The 20,799-nt window shown below is 40.6% G+C and overlaps 1 protein-coding gene across 1 annotated transcript in view; it reads right to left on the bottom strand.

Moving 5' to 3' along the window:
- The window catches only part of PIK3C3 (phosphatidylinositol 3-kinase catalytic subunit type 3), a 333,547-nt gene that overhangs the window by 50,584 nt on the left and 262,164 nt on the right, over nt 1-20,799 (bottom strand). The window contains exon 23 of the mRNA XM_030192881.1: nt 17,713-17,803. Within this exon, the coding sequence (XP_030048741.1) occupies nt 17,713-17,803 (91 nt within the window). The remainder of the gene's footprint in view (nt 1-17,712; nt 17,804-20,799) is intronic.

Here is a 20,799-nt window from a genome sequence, read left to right as displayed (position 1 = left end):
ACAGAACAAGCCCTCTCAGTCATAACTAACAAGCAATGATTTTGCCACATACTTTGCCAACAAAATTGAAGGTCTCCATCAGGATCTACAGACAGTCCCATCAAAACTCTCACCAGCTAATGAGACCACTCCCTCTCCCCAACCATGCAGAGCCACCTGGGACTCATTCAACCAAGTCATAAAGGAAGCTCTTGAATAAATCATGAAAGGTCTACAGCCAACAACCTGCCCTCTTGATTCCTATTCAACAAAGATAGTACAGTGAGCAAGAAAAGGACTCATTAAAGGGGCCACAACAATTGTTAACTCCTCTCCTGTGGAATGGCAGCTGCCAACAAAAGAGTTGTGGTGCACCTCCTCTGAAAAAGAGCTCCCTAGAGCAGGACAAGTTTGAAAACTATCAACCAGTGGTCCACCCTCTACTGAAAAATAGCTCACTTGAGCAGGACGAGCTTGAGAACAACTGACCGCTCTCCAACATTCCTTTCTTGGCAAAATTTATAGAACACACTACACATTCACATCCAATAGAGAACTCACACTGTACACTACAAAACTCTACCAACAATATCATTAGGAAGTGCTTAAAAATAGGAGGAAAAAGCCTCAAAGAGATCCAGGCTTATCATCCTTCGGAGCTAAATCTCCAACACTGGCTGAAAAAACCTCATAATCAAAACAAACTCTCTTCAATCTGTATGAAATTTTTAGTGTTTTTGTAATAAAACAATTTCAGATGTAGTCAGCAAGCAGTTACTTAGCTGACACACACTGCTGTGTTATCACCTTCCTTCTTGTTCTGAAAAGACCCATGACCTATGATGGCCAGCGTTTTGCCTTGCTTCTTCAGGGTCTATGGATCAAAAAACTAAAACAAAAAAAAAAATCAGCAACTCACCTTCAGATAGTTGTAAGATCACTTATAGATAACTATCAACTCAGGTTATACATTTTATTCAACTTCTTAACGGCGCTGGCAAAAACCCCACTGAGGAAGGATAGGCAGACGCCACTGCTCATCTCAACCAATTAGATCTCAATTACACCGTCAGCTGGGAATATAAAAAAAAGATCAAAATAAAAAAAACTGACAAGGTATTTTTCAAAGATATCACATAACAGGGAAGACAGGGCATCCTAATAACGAGTTTGCAACAGAGACCACAGTAGACCAGGTATCTTTAAATAAAAAGCAGACTGATTTTCAAGATTGCAAATTATCATCAACAACTGCTGAGCAAGTTGTAAATAGGAACAACAAACCTAGTTTGAAATGTCTATATGCAAATGCCAGAAGACTAAAAATAAGATGGGAGAGTTAGAATATATTGCAGTAAATGAAAAGATAGATAAAATAGGCATCTCTAAGACCTGGTGGAAGGAGGATAACCAGTGGGACACTGTCATAAGTATTGCCATACTGGGACAGACCAAAGGTCCATCAAGCCCAGCATCCTGTTTCCAACAGTGGCCAATCCAGGTCACAAATACCTGGCAAGATCCCAAAAAAGTACAAAATATTTAATGCTGCTTATCTCAGAAATAAGCAATGAATTTTCTCTCAAGTCCATTTTAATAAATGGTCTATAGACTTTTCCTTTAAAAAAGCAGTCCAAACCTTTTTTAAACTCTGCTATGCTAACCGCCTTTACCACATTCTCTGGCAACAAATTCCAGAGTTTAATTACACATTGAATGAGTGTTTCAAATTATCATCAACGACGATGCAGAGATCCCTTTCCTGGTCGGTGACTCCTAATGTGGAACCTTGCATTACGTAGCTATAATTCAGGTTCCTCTTTCCCACATGCATCACTTTGCACTTGCTCACATTAAACGTAATCTGTCATTTAGATGCCCAGTCTCCCAGTCTTGTAAGATCCTCTTGTAATTTTCCACAATCCTCTTGCGATTTAACAACTTTGAATAACCTTGTGTCATCAGTAAATTTAATTATCTCACTAGTTACTCCCATCTCTAGATGATTTATAAATATATTAAAAAGCAGCGGTCTTAGCACAGACCCTTGGGGAACCCCACTATTTACCCTTTTCCATTGAGAATACTGACCATTTAACCCTACTCTCTGTTTTCTATTTTTTAACCCATAATAGGACACTATCTCCTATCCCATGTACAACTTTCTTTAGTCACCTTATTTTCTAACTCCTCTTACTCTCTTACCTATCTATATATTCTATCTTTGCTTACACCCTACATGGTCAATTAAAATGTTCTATCACATATTGTGTTGACATTGTAAGTAGTATACTATGCCATTCTGTATTGTTATTTGAATATTTTTACTGCTGTAATTGTCTATTGCTCACATTTGATTTATTCTTACTGTAAGCCGCCTTAAATGAATTCCTTCAAAAAGGCAGTAAATAAATCCTAATAAATAAATAAAAAACTATGAAATCTGACAAGTGAACCGGGATCCCATCATCGCGAGGCACTGAAGGCCATGGTAGACCGGGAGTTGCAAGCCTAATCCTTCCTGACAGGAAGAACAACAGTTGGTATAGAGGGAGTGAGACCTTTGAAAGTGAGATTTGCCTGGTCTGTTGCAGTTGGCCTGACGACACAAAAATGGAGACAAAAAGGGATAAAAGGGATAAAAAGGATATGGAGGTATGTCTTCTGGCAACCTTTGAGGCATGGATGCTCCAGGCCTTCAGATCAAAAATTTATTACAAATAGGGAGCTGGGTAAACGGGACATAAGCATTTAATCGCAGAAGTGGCTTCGAAGCCAGAGCTATCCTCTTGCTGAGAGTGCAATAAGTGGTTGGCAAGGCTGTGCACTGAAACTGTCTGATATGTATGCACCTTGAAGCGAACTAGAGTGGCTGAGAGCCAGCGCTAGAAGGAGCTGCCAAAGCTGGCTGTAAGTATCATAGTGCATCAATGACAGCAAGCTGCAGTGGAACATGCACCAGCAACAGCTGAATCTTGGAGCTCACCACCAGCTGGTATATTAACCATCGAACCAGTCCTACACCTTGAAGCAACTCTGGAAGAAATGGTATCTGTAGAAAAGTTGCTCCACTGGAAGAGAAGCCACCGGTCAACTCAACATCAGGGTACCCTACCCAAGAGCTGAACTGCTGTGGAAAAACCAAGAAAAGGAACGTAGCAAAGAAGTGGCAGAATGGGTGTTAGTAGGTGAGAGGAGGGTAACACCCATTCTGTTAGAATATCAATGAAATGCTTTGATGTCCCCATGCATACCCCCACCCTCCCACTCTGTCAGACAGTCAAAGTAATGCTTTGATGTTTCTCTCATATATACTATCTGCTACCACATTTGCTTATTTCCGATCTGAGGAAGAAGGGCAACCTTCGAAAGCTAATCAAGAAATGTATTAAGTTATGTCCAATAAAAAAGGTATCATCTTATTTTCTTGTCCATGTTTTATTTTGTTTGATTTCTATTGATAACCTGTAAGAGTGGACTAACACAGTTCTCACTGAATGAAGACTGTATGACAGCTCTGGTAGTATTTTCTTTTTTTTTTTTTTTAATTCAGTTCTCTATTATGTTTAGATAACTTCTTGTTCTCAACTTGGATCCCAATAATGGAAGAATTTGGCCTCATGTATACTGATTTCTTTTTGTCATGTCCTCCTCCTCTGATGCTTGAGCCCAGAAATACATTTTGATGTGCACAAAACTACAATGTCTTGCACAGGTCAAAGTGCGACATTAGCTCTCAGTGAGAATGAAAAACAAGATGCTGCATTGCCACTGTCATTGCCTACCTGCGGCCAGGAAGCACTGGGAAAGAGTAAGGCAAAAGAGGATAAGAAATAATGCAGGAGGCACCTCCCTATAGTGGACAGTGCTGTATTAATAAAGCAGATTAAGCCCGTGGTGATGAGGAAAGTTAATGTCACTGAAGCAGCATTTAGGGAGACAGTGCCTTGTAAACATCCCACTTTATTTCCTGGAATCTCAGTGCTCTGTCTGCAGCCCTCCGTACCCCGTCTAAGTGTTAAGAGTATTGCTCTAGGAGCCCCTTCACCCTTCCTACAGGCAAAAGTATCCATTGATGGTTCCTTGAATTTGTGGGGCTGTCAGGCTCTGTTTTGCTTTGACTTGCAGCTGCTCTTTGCACACCCCAAGAAGCTTCTGTCTTAGGTAACTGTCTAATGGTTACACTAGCCCTGCCTTCAGAAGCTCAGTGACCTCCCCTTCCCTCTGAGACACAGTATCAATGAAGCATCAATAAGGGCACAGTATGGGAAGAGGAAGAGTAACAAAGGGATTCAATAGAACTGTGGATTGCAGGGGAAAAATGCGGGAACGAGTAAGGGAGAACATATAAGGTATAGCAAGGTGTCAGTAGATGGAGAGATGGGAGAGAAAGTGAGGGAATCAAAGGGAAACAGGAAGGTGGGAGGACTGAGGGGATTGGAGGAGGTGCAAAAAAGAGTGGTGTGTCCCAACCTTTTTGAACACAGCTACATTAACTGCTTGAACAATATCCTCTGACAATGAGCTCCAGAGCTTAACTACAAAATGAATGAAAAATATTTGTCCTATTCGTTTTAAATGTATTACTATGAAGCTCCATGGTGTGTACCCCCTCCCCAGTCTTTGTTCTTTTTGAAAGAGTAAACAATCGATTTGTGTCTATTCATTCCTCTCCCCTCAGGATTTTGTAGATATCTAATTATATCTCCCTCAGCCACCTCTTCTCAAGCCACTGACTCTTTATAGCTGTTCAAGTTTAAGTACCAAAGTCCTCACCAAACTACAGGCAACAAATCTTTCCAAGCTTACCTCACTCAACTGGACAAGGACCTCTTAGTCCTCTAGATTCCTGAGTTCCAATATTGAGGCTGAAACACAGGTAAAAAAAAAAAAAAAAGAGTGTATAACGAGGCAGTCCCTGTGCACATGGCAAACTTGTTTGCAGTACTCAGAGGCCCAGATGAAGGCTTGAAACCTTGAGTTAGTGGAGTCCCTAGATAGTCTCCATTTTTAGCTGAAGATGTTCCAGTGGGCTACTGGCTTCTGGGACAGATCACTGGAACTGGACTTAGTAGCTCCTTAGTGGGACAAACATAAAGGAATCCTGTTCAGAAGGAAGGGGTCCTCAGGAGCTTAGCCGAGATTGGGTGGCAGAGCCGGTAGTGGGAGGCGAGGATAGTGCTAGGCAGACATACGGTATGCTAGAGCCAGTGGTGGGAGGTGTGGATAGTGCTGGGCAGACTTATACGGTCTGTGCCCTGAAAAAGACAGGTACAAGTCAAGGTAAGGTATACACAAAAAGTGGCACATATGAGTTTATCTTGTTGGGCAGACTGGATGGATCGTGCAGGTCTTTTTCTGCCGTCATCTACTATGTTACTATGTTCTTATGGTACCTCTGTCTACTTTAACGAGCCTTTACCTGGATGTTCCTATGCCATCAGTCTTTAAATGGCTGGACAATCATCATCAATAAGAGTAATGTCCCATCTTTCTGAGAATCCTTTGAATAAGATGTAGCCATTCCCAAGTCTTAGTATGGATTCCATGCTAACCATATGGCAGCTCAGAAGGGGAGAATCCAGAAAGTTGTTTATTTACATTGAGTTCCACAGTGGCAGCAGCATTCTCTTCCTTTGGCGTGAGTCAGCACTTGCACAGCTTCATGAAGCTGCAATACCAGAACTTTGGGTGGATCCACAAATTGTACAGCACCTCGCAGAATCTCTTTCTAAAGCTGTTCTTTGTGAGGCACATCATTTACTGTGTGTCTATGCATACATCCATGGTTAATGGACAGTATACTCTGCCAAATACAAGATCCTGTGTTTCTTGGACCCTTAAGAGGTTACTGCTGCTCTCTTGAAGGTCAGTAGGCAATGCATATGTCCCAACCTCCATAGATGACCTTCTGCAACAGCATAGCTCCAGGTCTGCCAAGGCTGAATAATTATTCCAGCAGCTGGAATTAGAATTGCTGCTGCTATGCTTGAAATTACCACTGCATAGAAAACAGTTCATTTATCCAACCTCCTGGCTGCATTCCTGTCCATAAATTGCTCCCCTGCTGTCTTCCTGTGTGCTTCCCTCAATCCTCTTCAGTAAGAGTCAAATCTTGCTCCCAAACACTGTAGAAGCCTAGGTGGATAGGGTTAGGACAAACTAGACATACCAATGAACAGTCCACACAGGTTTATTTATGTAATGTTAGGCTGCAACAAAAAGAGCTTACAACCAATAGCAATGGGCTAATCAGGACTCAAGCTGTAATGGTTAACCAGAATCTGTAATATCAAAATCCTTGTACAGCTACAGTTCATCAATCTTTTCAAGCTAGAGTTGTCAACTGGATTCAGATTCGCCCGACATGGTTGATCCAGTCCTGGGCTTACCCCGTTGCCTGCAGGGACTTGTAGCCTTGCTTTTCTTAGGGAATCAATTGGGGAAGTCAGAACCCCAAGTCCCTGCATGCAATGGGGTAAGCTCGGGACTAGATCAACCCTATTGGGCAAATCTGGATCCAGTTGGCAACCCTATTTCAAACCTTACCCTATTGCCTCAGATATGAATCTCGACGCTCCCTTGGTTTCTGAGTCCTCAGCTTGAGGCAGAAGCATATTGGAAATAACAGTGAAAAATGGGTGTCAGATACAAACTATTTTTAAAAAGGAGCACAAATGCCACCTGCATTCCAGAATAAAATATGTATCCTAGGAAGCAGGTTCAGGCCTAGGAAACAGATATTCCATCTAATCTCTGTAGTCATTTCGACTTCTGTGTTTTTAAGTGAGACATTTTAAGCTGCTGGAGCAGTTCTTTAATGAGGGAAGCGCAAGTACCTTTAAGCTGCACTCTCTAACTTTACCAACCAAGCTAGATGCTTGGACAAGCTGATTAGAAATAGTTCTCTCTCTCTAATACAAAGAAATAGTTCTCTCTCTCTCTAATACAAAGCAATAGGGTATTATTTTTTTCAATGGGGGTGGGTGGGGGAGAGTAAACAGCACACAGTTAAGTTTGTAGGAGGAGAAAAAGGTCTGTGTGGGGAAGGTGAAGAGAAAGGACAGCACATATATATATATATATAAGGGAGAAGAGGAGAGATATCACTGAAGACAGACTAGGGTTATCATATCTGCCGTGACAAAAGAGAGGACAAAATAAAATTCACCCCCCCCCCCGCCACAGCCCCACCACCTCCACACCCCTGTCACACCCCCACAGTGCAGTGTAACCATGACCCCATCCCCCCCCCAAAAAAAGCCAGATTCTATAAGCAGCAAAAATACTAGTAAAGTAACAGAAATGCATTTTCTTCCATGCTAAATACAAAATAAACATGACATGCTCATGAAATACTTAGATATGTACATTTCATGAACATGTCCCCTTTTCCCTCCCATCAATGAGCAGCATATCCACCTCTCCTCTCCATCCCCTTCTAAGTATTTCCCTCTTTTCCTTCTCTCTTCCCCCCATGTACGTCCCCTCCCCAATCTTTTTTCCAACCTCCCTCACCCACCTTCTTTATAGTTCCCTCTCTCCCTACCCCACCTCCACCCACATGACTCCATCCACATCCCATCCTGTCCCTTATTGTGCCTGGTGGTCTAGTGACCTCTTCAGGGCAGGAAAGAGCCCTCTCTTTCCTGACCAGGGCTGCTGTTGACCACTCGCTGCTGGCGCCGTTTCAAAATGGCTGAACGATAAGGTATGTACAGGAGGAGAGAGGAGGACACCCTGAGGCCCGCCCGCCCGCCAAGCTAGCCTGCCCGCAAACCCGAACAAACAGGCAGGGTGGCAAAACTTGCCCGAATGCCCCGTGGTGTCCTCAAAAAGATATCATGTCCGGATAAACCCGGACATATGGAAACCCTAAGTAAGACAGGACAGGTACTGAGGGTAAGATGAAAGGCTAAGCATGGGAGAAGAAGTGATGGACAGTTGGGTGTAAGATAAGCTGAGAGAGAGAAATAGGAAAGAGAGGGGAAGAAAGATAGTAGCCTGAGTAAGTGGCAGTAGCCAAACTCAGATCTCCCAAGCCAGTTCTGGATTTATAACTAACTCTCAACATGAAATATATTCTGGTACCATTACGCATTGCTAAGTATAAATGATTAGACACTCATGTTCAACTTGGCTTCATTATTTAAGACTTATTAAGAAATCAATCTGAAGTGTTTCTCCTTCCTTTCTAATTTATCTTGATGATATTAACTCATATTAAACAGTATAATCAATTTACCTTAGTCATGGAAATGAGCAAAGTTTTACATACAACTTTATCATGAACGTCAACATTTGATATGCCCATGATAAAGCGGGCCCAGTTGAGATATAATTCATTAAAGCTTCACAAGGCTACGAGATTACATTTTAAACTGATCAGATTTTCAACATCATTTGTTAATAGTATAGCATATGTAAAAATTGAAACAAACCAGTGTACTGAGAACCTAGAAGGATATTTACAAAATCAGTGTCACTGTAGTCTTCAGTATAGTTAAAGGCTTTTCATTTTTTGCAAGTCTAGAGACATAAAAGAGCTAAAGTTAACAGGTTGATCAAAGATGCATAACCTGGTATCTCAATATTGCAGAAGAAGTGGGAGAGTGACCAAGGATACCAGAAACTAGAGGATGTTCAATAATAAACAGTTTTATTAATAACACAGTATTTAACTCATAGAAATTGTGGCAAACTGCAGAGAAGGACTAGGTCATATGATAGTCCTTCCCATTGATATATGCAGATTGTCTTGCCAAACTACTTGCTGCATATTCAGTGACCAATAATTGCTATTTCTTGTATTTCTTTCATTTTTAAGTGCATACCTCTAGTAACCCATACAGCTGTACTGCACAGAATGAGCCTTAATGTTTGCTGCAGTCACAGAAAAGTTACTGCCTAGCAAAACTGGTGTCTCAGCAGATCAAAGGTACATGATAAAAAATGGTTGAGAGAATTCATGAACGGTTTATTGAAAGATGATGCGCCAGCACATGCTTGTTATGTACTTCTTCACTCATGAGGGATTTTTCTTTCATTAAAAGTGTAATGATGCATTCTCTGTGACATTTTTTGTATTACATGTGGTCATGCATATAATTATTTTCACTTTATATCTGAACTTTGTATTGACCTGTGTATATTCCTGAAATGCAAATATGTAAACTGGATATTATTTTGTTTAGTATTTGGGAGAAGGTGCACAAGGATTGGTATGAACAGTTAATGTCAAATACATGTATTGCTGTAAGGTTTTGTCATACACCTGGGCAGCTGGGACAATCCAACTTGTTTATACTCCCCCCTCTCCAAATCCTTAGTCATAACTAATCAGTATGATTGTTGGATAGATAGCAGGTGCATATTTATTAAATCAATCAATAAACAGTTTGAAATATTTGAAAGGTATTAATTTACAAACAAACCTTTTCCAGAGGCGGGATGGTGGTAGACGTAAAGGACAAGCAATGAAGAAGTAGCCTAATGGTTAGTACAGAGGCCTGAGAACCAGGGGAACTGGGTTTGATTCCCACTGCAGCTCCTTGTGACTCTGGGCAAGTCACTTAACCCTCTACTGCCCCAGGTACAAAATAAGTACAGTATATAATATGTAAACCGCTTTGATAGTAACCACAGAAAGGCGCTGCAGTGCGAATCGAACCCAGTTCCCCAGGATCAAAATCCGCTGCACTAACCACTAGGCAACTCCTAGGACCTTCAGCTCAGGTTTGGAAAAAGGAATAATTTAAAATAATATCTTGTTCTGCAGTTTACAGTAAATGATACAATGCAGATCACAATAAATTAAAGAAACTAGCCAAGTACTAGGTGCTACAGCAACCACAACATAGTAGACGACAGGAGATAAAAGTAGTGGAGGAGTAGCCTAGGGGTTGGAGAACCTGTCTTGACATCCAGAGGATGCTGGTTCAGATCCCACTGCTGCTCCTTTTGATCTTGGGCGGGTCACTTAACCCTCCATTGCCTCAGGTACAAAATTAGATTGTGAACTCTCCTCATCCATCTTAGTCTCTCTTCCCTTTCCCTTTTACTTCTTACCCTGTTCCTTCTCCCCTGACTAATGTAATTGTAATTGAATCATCAGTACATTGTAAGCCACTTTGAGTCTGTTTCATGTGGAAAAAAGTGGGGTATAAATGTTCATAAATAAATAAATATCAAATCCCATCCCATCCCAATCCCATGAATTGAAGTTGCAGGGAGGCACACTCAGGAGTAATATCATGAAGTACTTCTTCATGGAGAGTGTGGTAGGTACCTGGAATGCTGGTGGAGATGAAAACAGTAACTGAATTCAAAAATGAGTGAGCATAGGCGTAGTTTGACTGCTTCATTTGGGGGGGGGGGGGGGGGGGGAGGTAAGGGATAGAGAGTTTAGATTTGTGGTAGCAAGAGAATTTTCTCCCCCTCCCCTCAAATAGGCATTGATTACCTACTCTCTCCCTTCCATTTCTTTTGTTTTCACCTTTTCTGTGTGTTTCCCTTTATACTAAAGATTAGCTCGAGCTATCTGCAGCAGGGCCCATTTTATTCTTATGGGGCCTTGCTGCAGATAACGCGAGCTAATGTTTTGTAAAAGACTCTCTTAATCCCTAAAACCTTGTCTGATGTTATGACAAACTAAGGGTCCCTTTTACTAACCCATGCTAGTGAGTCCCAGCACAGCAATGCCGATAAAAATCGGCAGTGCCATGTGGGATTCGGTTTGGTAAAAGAGGTCCTAAAATTATATTCAAGTTTTCATGTCACATCAGTAAGGCCAACACCCAATCCCTGCACTGCAAGACACACTTAGAATCTTACCATACCATAACAGCACTAACTAGTAGAACTTGAAGAGCTACAACCTTGTGCGTGAAAAGGCACCACTGTAAATATTAAATAGGGCCCTAAAACAGTAATACGCTATCTAGTGAATAAAAAAACAAAAAAAAAACCAAACAGGACTGCAACAAGATCAATACTGCATTTTGGTTACGCATGAAAAACACATGACAACAACAAATATGACACAAGGGACCAAGAAGTCAGACTAGAGAAACTGAAATGCAAAATATCAGAGATGCACATTTCCAAAAGCTGACATATTCCAATTAATAAATTCAGAATAAAATATTTTTTCTACCCTTGTTGTCTTGCTTATTTTATTTTTCTATTCATTTTGGTCCTAGTGTTTCTCTCCTGTATTTCTCTGTTTTTGTTTCTTGTATTTTTTTTTATTTTTTATTTGTACCCCGCACTTTTTCCCACTCATGGCAGGCTCAATGCGGCAGGCAATGGAGGGTTAAGTGACTTGCCCAAAGTTACAAGGAGCTGCCTGGGCCGGGAATCAAACTCAGTTCCTCAGTTCCCCAGGACCAAAGTCCACCACCCTAACCACTAGGCCACTCCTCCAATGTCTCCTGTCCATTTGACATTTCTTGTCTCTCCATGCACACCATCCTCCTCCTGTGTCCTTATCTGTCCTGTCCAGTGTCTCCTGTGTGTGTGCCTGCCATACTCTTCCTCCACTTTCTGCCCTCTCAGTGTCCTGATCCAGCCCTTATATTCAGCATTTCCCCCCTTTGTGTCTCTGTCTTGCCCAGTCCTGCACTGGTGGAGCACGGAGTAGTAGAAAAGGAAAGGAGAGGGGCCAATTTGTAGGACACAATGATTGCGCGTACAGACTTGGGAGCTTGCTGGATCTCTTACCAGATTTAGGGAGGTGTGGTAGCCATGTTAGTCCGCTTTTAAAGGTAATCAATAGAAATAAAACAAAATAAAACATGGAAAAGAAAATAAGATGATACCTTTTTTATTGGACGTAACTTAATACATTTCTTGATTAGCTTTCAAAGGTTATTTCCTAACTTTAGCCCACTGAGTTTATTTATAAGCCTCCTATGAGGGACTGTGTCAAAGGCCTTACTGAAATCCAAATAGACTAGATCTAGCACACGTCCACTATCCAATTCTCTGGTCACCCTGTCAAAGAAATCAATGAAATTTGTTTGGCACAATTTTCCTTTGGTGAAACCATATTGCCTTGCATCTTGTAACCTGTTGGACTTCAGAAAATTCACTATCCTTCCCTTGAACAGCGCCTCGATTACCTTTCCAACCACTTACTGGTCTATAGTTTCACACTTCTTTTATTTATTTATTTGTTGCATTTGTATCCCACATTTTCCCACCTATTTGCAGGCTCAATGTGGCTTACATTATTCCGTAATGGGGAACGCCATTCCCGGAATGAGAAATATAAACTGATATTGCATTAAAGTTCATAAGTGATAAGAGTGGATTAAGCAATCATGTATAGAGAATTCATTTTCGGGATGAGAAATAAAGAGGTACATAAGTACATAAGTAGTGCCATACTGGGAAAGACCAAAGGTCCATCTAGCCCAGCATCCTGTCACCGACAGTGGCCAATCCAGGTCAAGGGCACCTGGCACGCTCCCCAAACGTAAAAACATTCCAGACAAGTTATACCTAAAAATGCGGAATTTTTCCAAGTCCATTTAATAGCGGTCTATGGACTTGTCCTTTAGGAATCTATCTAACCCCTTTTTAAACTCCGTCAAGCTAACCGCCCGTACCACGTTCTCCGGCAACGAATTCCAGAGTCTAATTACACGTTGGGTGAAGAAAAATTTTCTCCGATTCGTTTTAAATTTACCACACTGTAGCTTCAACTCATGCCCTCTAGTCCTAGTATTTTTGGATAGCGTGAACAGTCGCTTCACATCCACCCGATCCATTCCACTCATTATTTTATACACTTCTATCATATCTCCCCTCAGCCGTCTCTTCTCCAAGCTGAAAAGCCCTAGCCTTCTCAGCCTCTCTTCATAGGAAAGTCGTCCCATCCCCACTATCATTTTCGTCGCCCTTCGCTGTACCTTTTCCAATTCTACTATATCTTTTTTGAGATACGGAGACCAGTACTGAACACAATACTCCAGGTGCGGTCGCATTAAAGTTCATTCGTGACAAAGTAACTGATGCAGTCAGGTATAGAGAGTTTGGTTTTGTCAGATCTGGTATAAGATTCGTTGTCTGGTATTTAGGATGGATCATTGTAGTATGCCTTATTGAACAGGTTGGTTTTTAGCGATTTTTGAAAGTTAGTTAGGTCATGCATTGTTCTTATGACATTTGGTAGTGCATTCCATAGTTGCGTTCTTATGTAGGAGAAGCTTGTTGCATATGTTGCTTTATATTTTAGTCCTTTACAGCTGGGGTAATGAAGGTTCAGGAATGTGCGTGCTGACCTTTTTGTGTTCCTGGTTGGTAAGTCTATGAGGTCTAACATGTAGGCCGGGGCCTCGCCATCAATGAACGTAATACGTTCTTTAAGAGGAAGCCAGTGTAGTTTTTTTCTCTTAGGGGTTTGGCGTTTTCCTATTTCGTTTTTCCAAAAATGAGTCTGGCTGCTGTGTTTTGGGCAGTTTGGAGTTTCTTAATGATTTGTTCTTTGATTCCAGCAAAGATTACATTGCAGTAATCTAGGTGACTTAGCACCATAGATTGTATCAGGCTGCAGAATACTTCCCTTGGGAAAAAGGGTTTTATTCTTTTGAGTTTCCACATTGAATGGAACATTTTCTTTGTTGTATTTTTTTGCATGGCTTTCCAGTGTGAGTTTTCGGTCGATTGTGACTCTGAGAATTTTCAGGCTATTAGAAACAGAAAGGGTGTAGTTTGGGGTGATTATAGTGGTGGGCTTGTTCGTGTTATATTGTGATGATAGGATGAGACATTGTGTTTTTTCTGCGTTGAGTTTTAATTGAAATGCATCCGCCCATGAATTCATGATTTGGAGGCTGTGTTTGATTTCATTTCTGATTTCTGTTATATCATATTTGAACGGGATGTAGATCGTGACATCATCTGCATAGATGTAGGGATTAAGGCCTTACCTGGATAGTGATTTGGCTAGAGGTGTCATCATTAGGTTGAAAAGGGTCGGTGAAAGCGGTGATCCTTGGGGTACTCCGCATTCTGGTTCGAATTTGGTATCACTTGGTATGTTCTTGCGGTTAGGAAGCCTTTGATCCAACTGAGTACGCTTCTTCCAATCCCGAAGTATTCTAGGATGTTTACTAGTATTTTTATGGCTTACCATGTTGAATGCACTGGACATGTCAAATTGTAGGAGAAGAACGCTATTGCCAGTTGCAATTGCTTGTTTGAATTTGGTTAGGAGAGTGATTAGTACTGTTTCGATGATGTGGTTGGATCAAAATCCTGATTGTGATTCATGTAATAGTGAGAATTTGTTTAAAAAGTCGGTAAGCTGTTTGGTTACCATACTTTCCATTAGTTTGACTGCCAGAGAGATGGATGCTACCAGGCAGTAGTTGGTTATGTCATTTGCTTTTTCTTTGAATCTTTAGGTATTGGGGTGAGTAGTATGTTTCCTTTATCCATAGGGAAGAGTCCGTGTTGTAGCATGTAGTTTAGGTGCGACATATGGTCTGTTATGAAGTGTTGAGGGGCGGATTTTATTAGATTGTTGGGGCATATGTCCAGTTTGCAGTGGGATTTGGCGAACCTGTTGATTGCTTGGGTGACAGTTTCCTCAGTAAGTGGAGCGAAGTTTGTCCAGATTTGGTCTGCTGGATATTCATCGGGGATTGGGTTCAGACAGTCAATGAATTTTTCATGGTCGGTGGTGTTAAGTGGTAACGTGATTCGTAGCTTTATAATTTTCTCGTTGAAGTATTTAGCAAGGTTGTCTGCTGATGGGGTGTCTGTGTTGGTTGTGGTGACTGGTGTGATATCTAGTAATTTGTTCACGAGTTGGAAAAGTTTATGTGTGTCTTTGTAGCCTGGCCCTATTTTGGTTTTGTAGTATGACCTTTTGGTTTGTCTTATTGCATATTTGTATTTTCTTTGCATTTGTTAAGTGTGTATTCATCTTTTATTTTATTCCATGCTCGTTCAAGCCTCCTAACTTGTGTTTTTAGTTTTTTCAGTTCTTCGTTAAACCATGGTATCGAGTTATGTCTTCGTGAAGTTCTTGTTTGTAGTGGTGCTATGTTGTCTAGTATGCTTCTGCATCTGTTGTCCCATTCTAGGAGCTAGTGTTTCGAGTCTGTTTGTGCTGTCCATATCTGCTCTTCTCCAATCCCATGGAACCTCCCCATCACCAACAATTTATTAAAACAAATCTTTAAGAGGACTTGTCAAGACCTCTGAGATCCCTCAAGATTCTGGGATGGATCCCATCTGGCCCCTGGGCTTGGTCCACTTTCAGTTTTCCAAGCTGTTCATAAAGGCTTTATTCTGTAAATGGTCCAATATCAACTTCATTTTCATATGTACCTTTATCAACCAACCGAGGTCCTACACCAGGATTTTCTTCAGTGAAGACAGAACACAAGTATTTATTAAACACATCGGTTTTTTCCCTCATTACTCTCCATAGTGGTTCATAGCATCTTTCAGTCTTGTCAGCCTTCTTTATGTTTTTAGCCATTTGTTCTTTTGCCAGAGCCTTGGCCAGTCGTATTTCTCTGTTTACTTTTTTTATATCCAGTAAATTCTTCTGTGTTCCTCTTCTTGCGTTCTTTAGTATTTCATGAATGCCACCTTGTTTGCCTTTATTTTGTCAGCGACTTGTTTTTAGACCATATCAGTTTCATTTTTCTTCTTTTGTTTACATTCCTTATATATATATATTTGAACCACAGATCATCCACTGCTCTTATGTCTTTCTATTCCATCAGCTCTTTCTTCAGGTGCTCTCCTATTTTAACAAAGTCAGAACGCTTAAAATCCAGGATTTTGAGTTTTGTATGTCCGCATTCTGCTTTAGATCTTACATCAAACCATACAGTGTGATGATCACTACTGGCCAGGGTGGCACCCACCCAGATGCTGGTCACACTATCCCCATTTATGAGCAAAAGATCTACCGTTGCCCCTCCCCTCATGGGTTCCATCATCATTTGTCTCAGCAGTGCGCTTTCAAAAACATCCACAATCTCTCCACTTCTTGATTCTATAGATGAGCCCTTGCAAGCTGCATCTGGCAGGTTGAAATCTCTCAGCAAGAACACCTCCCCACTTCATTCCCAACTTTTGGATATCAATGACCAAATCTTTGTCCAGCTTCTTTGTGTTGGAGGTCTGTAGACAATACTAGTGTGGATGGATGTTCCATCTTCTCTTTCTAAGACAATCCATATCACTTCTTCCTCTTCCCAAGTCCTCTACATTTCAGCTACTTTAATATTGTTCTTCACATATAAAGCTACCCTTCCATCTTTCTGACCATCTTTATCTCTCCTAAATGGGGTACAGCTTGGTATGTTTGCATCCAATTCATGGGAGTCATTGAATCACGTTTCTATGATAAAAACAATATCCAAGTCGGCCTGTAACATCTAAGTGCATCACAGATGATATCAAAATCTGCAACAGTGTTGACACCTAGGAAGGTATGGATAACTTAAGAAGGGATTTAGCAAAGCTGGAGAAAAGGTCTAGAGCAGCAGTTCCCAAACCTGGTCCTGGAGGCACCCCAGACAGTCAGGTTTTCAGGATATCCACAATGAAGGCACCTTGACAAAATAGTCCCGACAAAAAAGCCCTGACAAAACAGCCTGGTAACAAAATAGCCCTTAACAAATCAGCCTCAACAAAATAGCCCTTGTCAAAATGGTCCCTCCCACAAAATAAACCTTGACAAAATAGCCCCCTAGAAAAAAATGCAGTGCCATATTCTGGGCGGCCTGATTGGGCCCTTTTGTCAGGGGGCCAATTTGTCAAGGGCTATATTGTGGGCAGGCTGTTTTGACAGTGGCTGTTATGTCAGGGGTATTATGTCGGGAGCTTTTTTTTTTGTTTGTTTGGAGCTTTTTTGTTGGGGCTAATTTGACCTAGTACCAGCTATAGCTATCAGTGCTTTCCTGGCTATTCTTTTGTCCGTAAAAGTCTAATCTGTGCCAGCACTGCTTGCTCCACTGAAGTATACACACTTTATAAATGTGGATATGCCTTGGGCTCGAAAAGGTTGGGAAACATTGCTTAAGACAGAGACAGGGACAATAAAAGACTTTGACAAGATCATAAAGGACATGTTACAGGAATGACAGACAGTAATAGTGTGAGGAATTAAGGAAAGACTGGTATTTAAAGTTCATTCAAATGACTACCAATAGTTACTGATGTAAAATTATGTTGTGCTAGAGATGAAAGAAAATTACATTTAGTTGAATTGTATTTTGGACTGTGAATCACAGATCTTGTCTATAATTAAAGATTAAGAAAATGTGACGACTTGAAAACATTTTGATTATTATTAGACTGATATATAATTATACAACATAACCATATTCCAAATATGTAGGATGTTCACATTTAATTTACTTTCACTTTTATAACGCTGGCAGCACCAGTATGGGAGCACTTGAACGTCACCAGTCTGGAGAACTGAGCAAAATGAAACTACTATGTCAAGCACAGATTTTTTCTATGAATCACTTCAAACCTAAATACTCTTATTTCACAGGCCTTCAGGTATTTTGATATTGTATATTGGCTAGTACAATCAACTAATATGGGGTTTCTGATCTCATTGAACATTCCATACAAATAATTAGGGTTCAAACTGAGGCCATTTGTGTAAGTATTTTAGGTTCCTGTACTTAGTAAGGTTATGCTGCAGACTTCTCCACTTCCTTATCTGTTTCATTCAAGTTATTCAATTACCTTTTTGACGGTCTTGTCTGGCTCCAGAGCAATATCTGGAATGTTGGCATCCACCATGAGCGAGAACAGGTTTAGAATCAAATTGGAATATCTAAGGAGAAGAAAGGAATACAATGAAGTACAGCAATGCAAACCAGAATATTAGATTGTAAGCTCTTTGAGCAGGGACTGTCTTTCTTCTATGTTTGTGCAGCGCACGCTTTGTAGCGCTATAGAAATGCTAAATAGTAGTAGAAATCATTTGTTTTGCTAGATACCTTTTTATTGGCTTCAAATTCTCCTTAATCACAAATGACTGATATAACACTGAATTATTTTTTTAAAATCCAATAAACAGTGTGTTCAGTGAATTGTATGCTGCTACTGATCTAGCACACATTGTAGTATACACACTGGAAGAGAAGCTAGATGTTGAAAAACAATTCCGAAGTAGTATGGCATGCAAGACTGTTCACTTTCGGAGTTCTTGTGCAGTATTCAGTACCTCTTCTGCTAATCTGAATTTACTAGGGTTGGCCTCTCTTTGCTATACTGCATACACACTGGAGCTTATGTATACCTGCACTACAGTAAAGCAAATTACTTGTAGCAGGTATTCTCAAAGGTCAACAGGACAGAAATCCTTACTCATAGGTAATGTCAGCCTGGTGCAGGAAGAACTACAACAACTTTTTCCAGAGGTTTCTGAGCAGATTCACTGCACATGCACACCGGTTCCTGTCTGCTGATATTATGGGGGATCTCCACGGTCTATCACAAGCATAGATAGATACAATTCCTTGAAGAGGTGGTAAGGTTGTGTGGATTTATTTCCTGCTGTCCTTGGAGAACACCTTCTATAGGTAAAGTAACTTTGTTTTCTCCAAAGACAAGAAGGACTAATAAATCCTCACTCAGAGGACTCCCTAGCTACAGGCTGCCTTCAACAGAAAAAAAGGGGAGCTCTGGAATTCAACAGCTTAGTTTCAAAACTTGTTAAGTGCGAAATGCTGTTTTCTGGATAAATGAACATTTTTATTTTCATGAATTCTAGTCAACGTAAGAAAATATTTTTCATTTAGTACCATATACTTGATGAATACATGCCTTTTAATGCAAATTTCACACATCTCAAGGCTATCTAGCAGGCTGATTCTCAGAACTCTTGTGGTAAAACCAACAGTGCAGATCATATACCACCAGAACAGCGCAGAAAAATAGCTCTTCAATGATCAAAGGAAATGATACCCAAATTATATGCAAACTGTAAAAGTGAAAACAAGGCAGAGGACTGTGCTTGGCGCATGCACAGAAGAGTTTTACAGTAAGTGCAGCTGTTATGCTCATGTGCCAGGCAAACCCGACTGTGAAGCGCATATTAGCTTTGCTCTTCTTCTTCTTGCTTTTAAATATAAGCTTTTTACATTTTTTTCTTTTTTACTTAGAAGGCTTATATTTAAGCACAGAAAACAGGCACAATATGTGCATTCACTTTCGGGTTTTCTCAGACTAGTGTACATTTATTTCTCAGTACTGCCACTTACAGGCTTGCACGGGCTTTTTTCTGCTTCCAAAAGAAATAAAAACCAGCAGAATTTAAACTGGAAATCAAAAGAAATCCTCTCTTTAAACCTTCCATCGCCAGCAGGGTTTGTAAGCTGTTCTCTGAGCATTGGTAAGGCATAACAAATGACGTTATTAACATACATTTGACAAAATGTAAAAACAATTTGTAGCCATCTCTGCCGTGTACATTGTTCCCACGCTAAAGCCCTCTGAGCATTCGTCACAGATTTATATGCACGCTATTCCAACGCTAACTGGCCTTAACGCCGGTGGTAGGTTTTGAGAATTGGCAGTCAGTTTTTCGTATAAACTTGTTTTTGAAAAAAATATACTGAATAGGTTTTGGAAATAAGGTCTTCCACTTTTGATGGCATTGATGGCAATCAGCCTTATTCAAATTTTACTTTTTTTTTGGAAGGCAGTTTTTAAACGAAAGAGAATAAGGTTGATACAGTTGGATTCTAATCTCCCTATAGATTCTTGAGGACTGTCTGGCTAAATCTACTGTCACATCAGTAGTCCTGGTTTTAGGCAATAATGTGATATGAATGTCCAAGTCACAGCTGTTTGTCATGCCTGTTTAGGTCCAAACAAAGCTGGATGGACTTTGGTGCTCCTGCAGTCTAAAGCATGCAGTATGCTTTCACCTTTGTGGGCATTAAATGTCACCTTTGCTAAAAAAACAAAACAAAACAAAAAACTACGTTGGTTACCAATCTTCTGCCGTGTACAATATAAGACCGTGAGGTTTATTCATCAGATTTTGTATTCCTTATCTAGACCATGGTTTTTTAGGCAAGTGATTTCTGTTTATTGGCCAGTAAGGGCTTTGTAATCTGCAATATCAATGCAGGTTTCCAACCAAAAGAATGATGTCTACAAAGTATGCAGAGACAAGTGCAATAGCCTTTTCTATCGCAGGGGCCTGCGCTGTGGAATGGGCTGCCTGGATGTCTGACATTATGTGGGAATGTGGAGCGGTTTAGGAAAAGCTTGAAAACACATTTCTTTGTGAAAGTGTGGGGCTGAGCCTGCCATTTTGTTGGTCTGGTGATGATCAATTTGCTTTCATTGCTTGTCTTCTATTATGTAATGTTTTCATTGTACTCCGCTTAGAAAATGTTAAATAAATAATAAAATAAATAAAAAGGGGTGTAAGGACTATTGACTGGTTAAAATGGAACTTCAACACAACCTTGGGAAGGAATTCTAGATGGGTGCACAGAACTTGACTGCTGAAAAACTTAGTGTAAGGCAATTCTGTTACTAAGGTCTGGAGCTCAATAACCCTGTGAGCTGAATCAACCACTACCAAAATTATAACCTTTTAGGTCAGGTGCATTAAATGGCAGGAATCTTAGTGGCATAACTGGAGCTTTCATCAGCTGGGTAAGTACAATGTTGAGATCCCATGACACAGCGGGAGGACAGATGGAGGCTTCAATAGAAGCAAGTCCTGCATAGAATGAACAAATAAAGGTTGTACAGAAAAGGGTTCATCTTTTATGTGATGATGATAAGAATGTTACAAACCACTACCTG

Source organism: Microcaecilia unicolor, chromosome 2 (genome assembly GCF_901765095.1).
Source record: "Microcaecilia unicolor chromosome 2, aMicUni1.1, whole genome shotgun sequence".
In the NCBI taxonomy this organism is placed as follows: domain Eukaryota; kingdom Metazoa; phylum Chordata; class Amphibia; order Gymnophiona; family Siphonopidae; genus Microcaecilia; species Microcaecilia unicolor.
The sequence above is the reverse complement of the archived record's forward strand: the minus strand, read 5'-3'. Positions and strand labels throughout refer to the sequence as shown.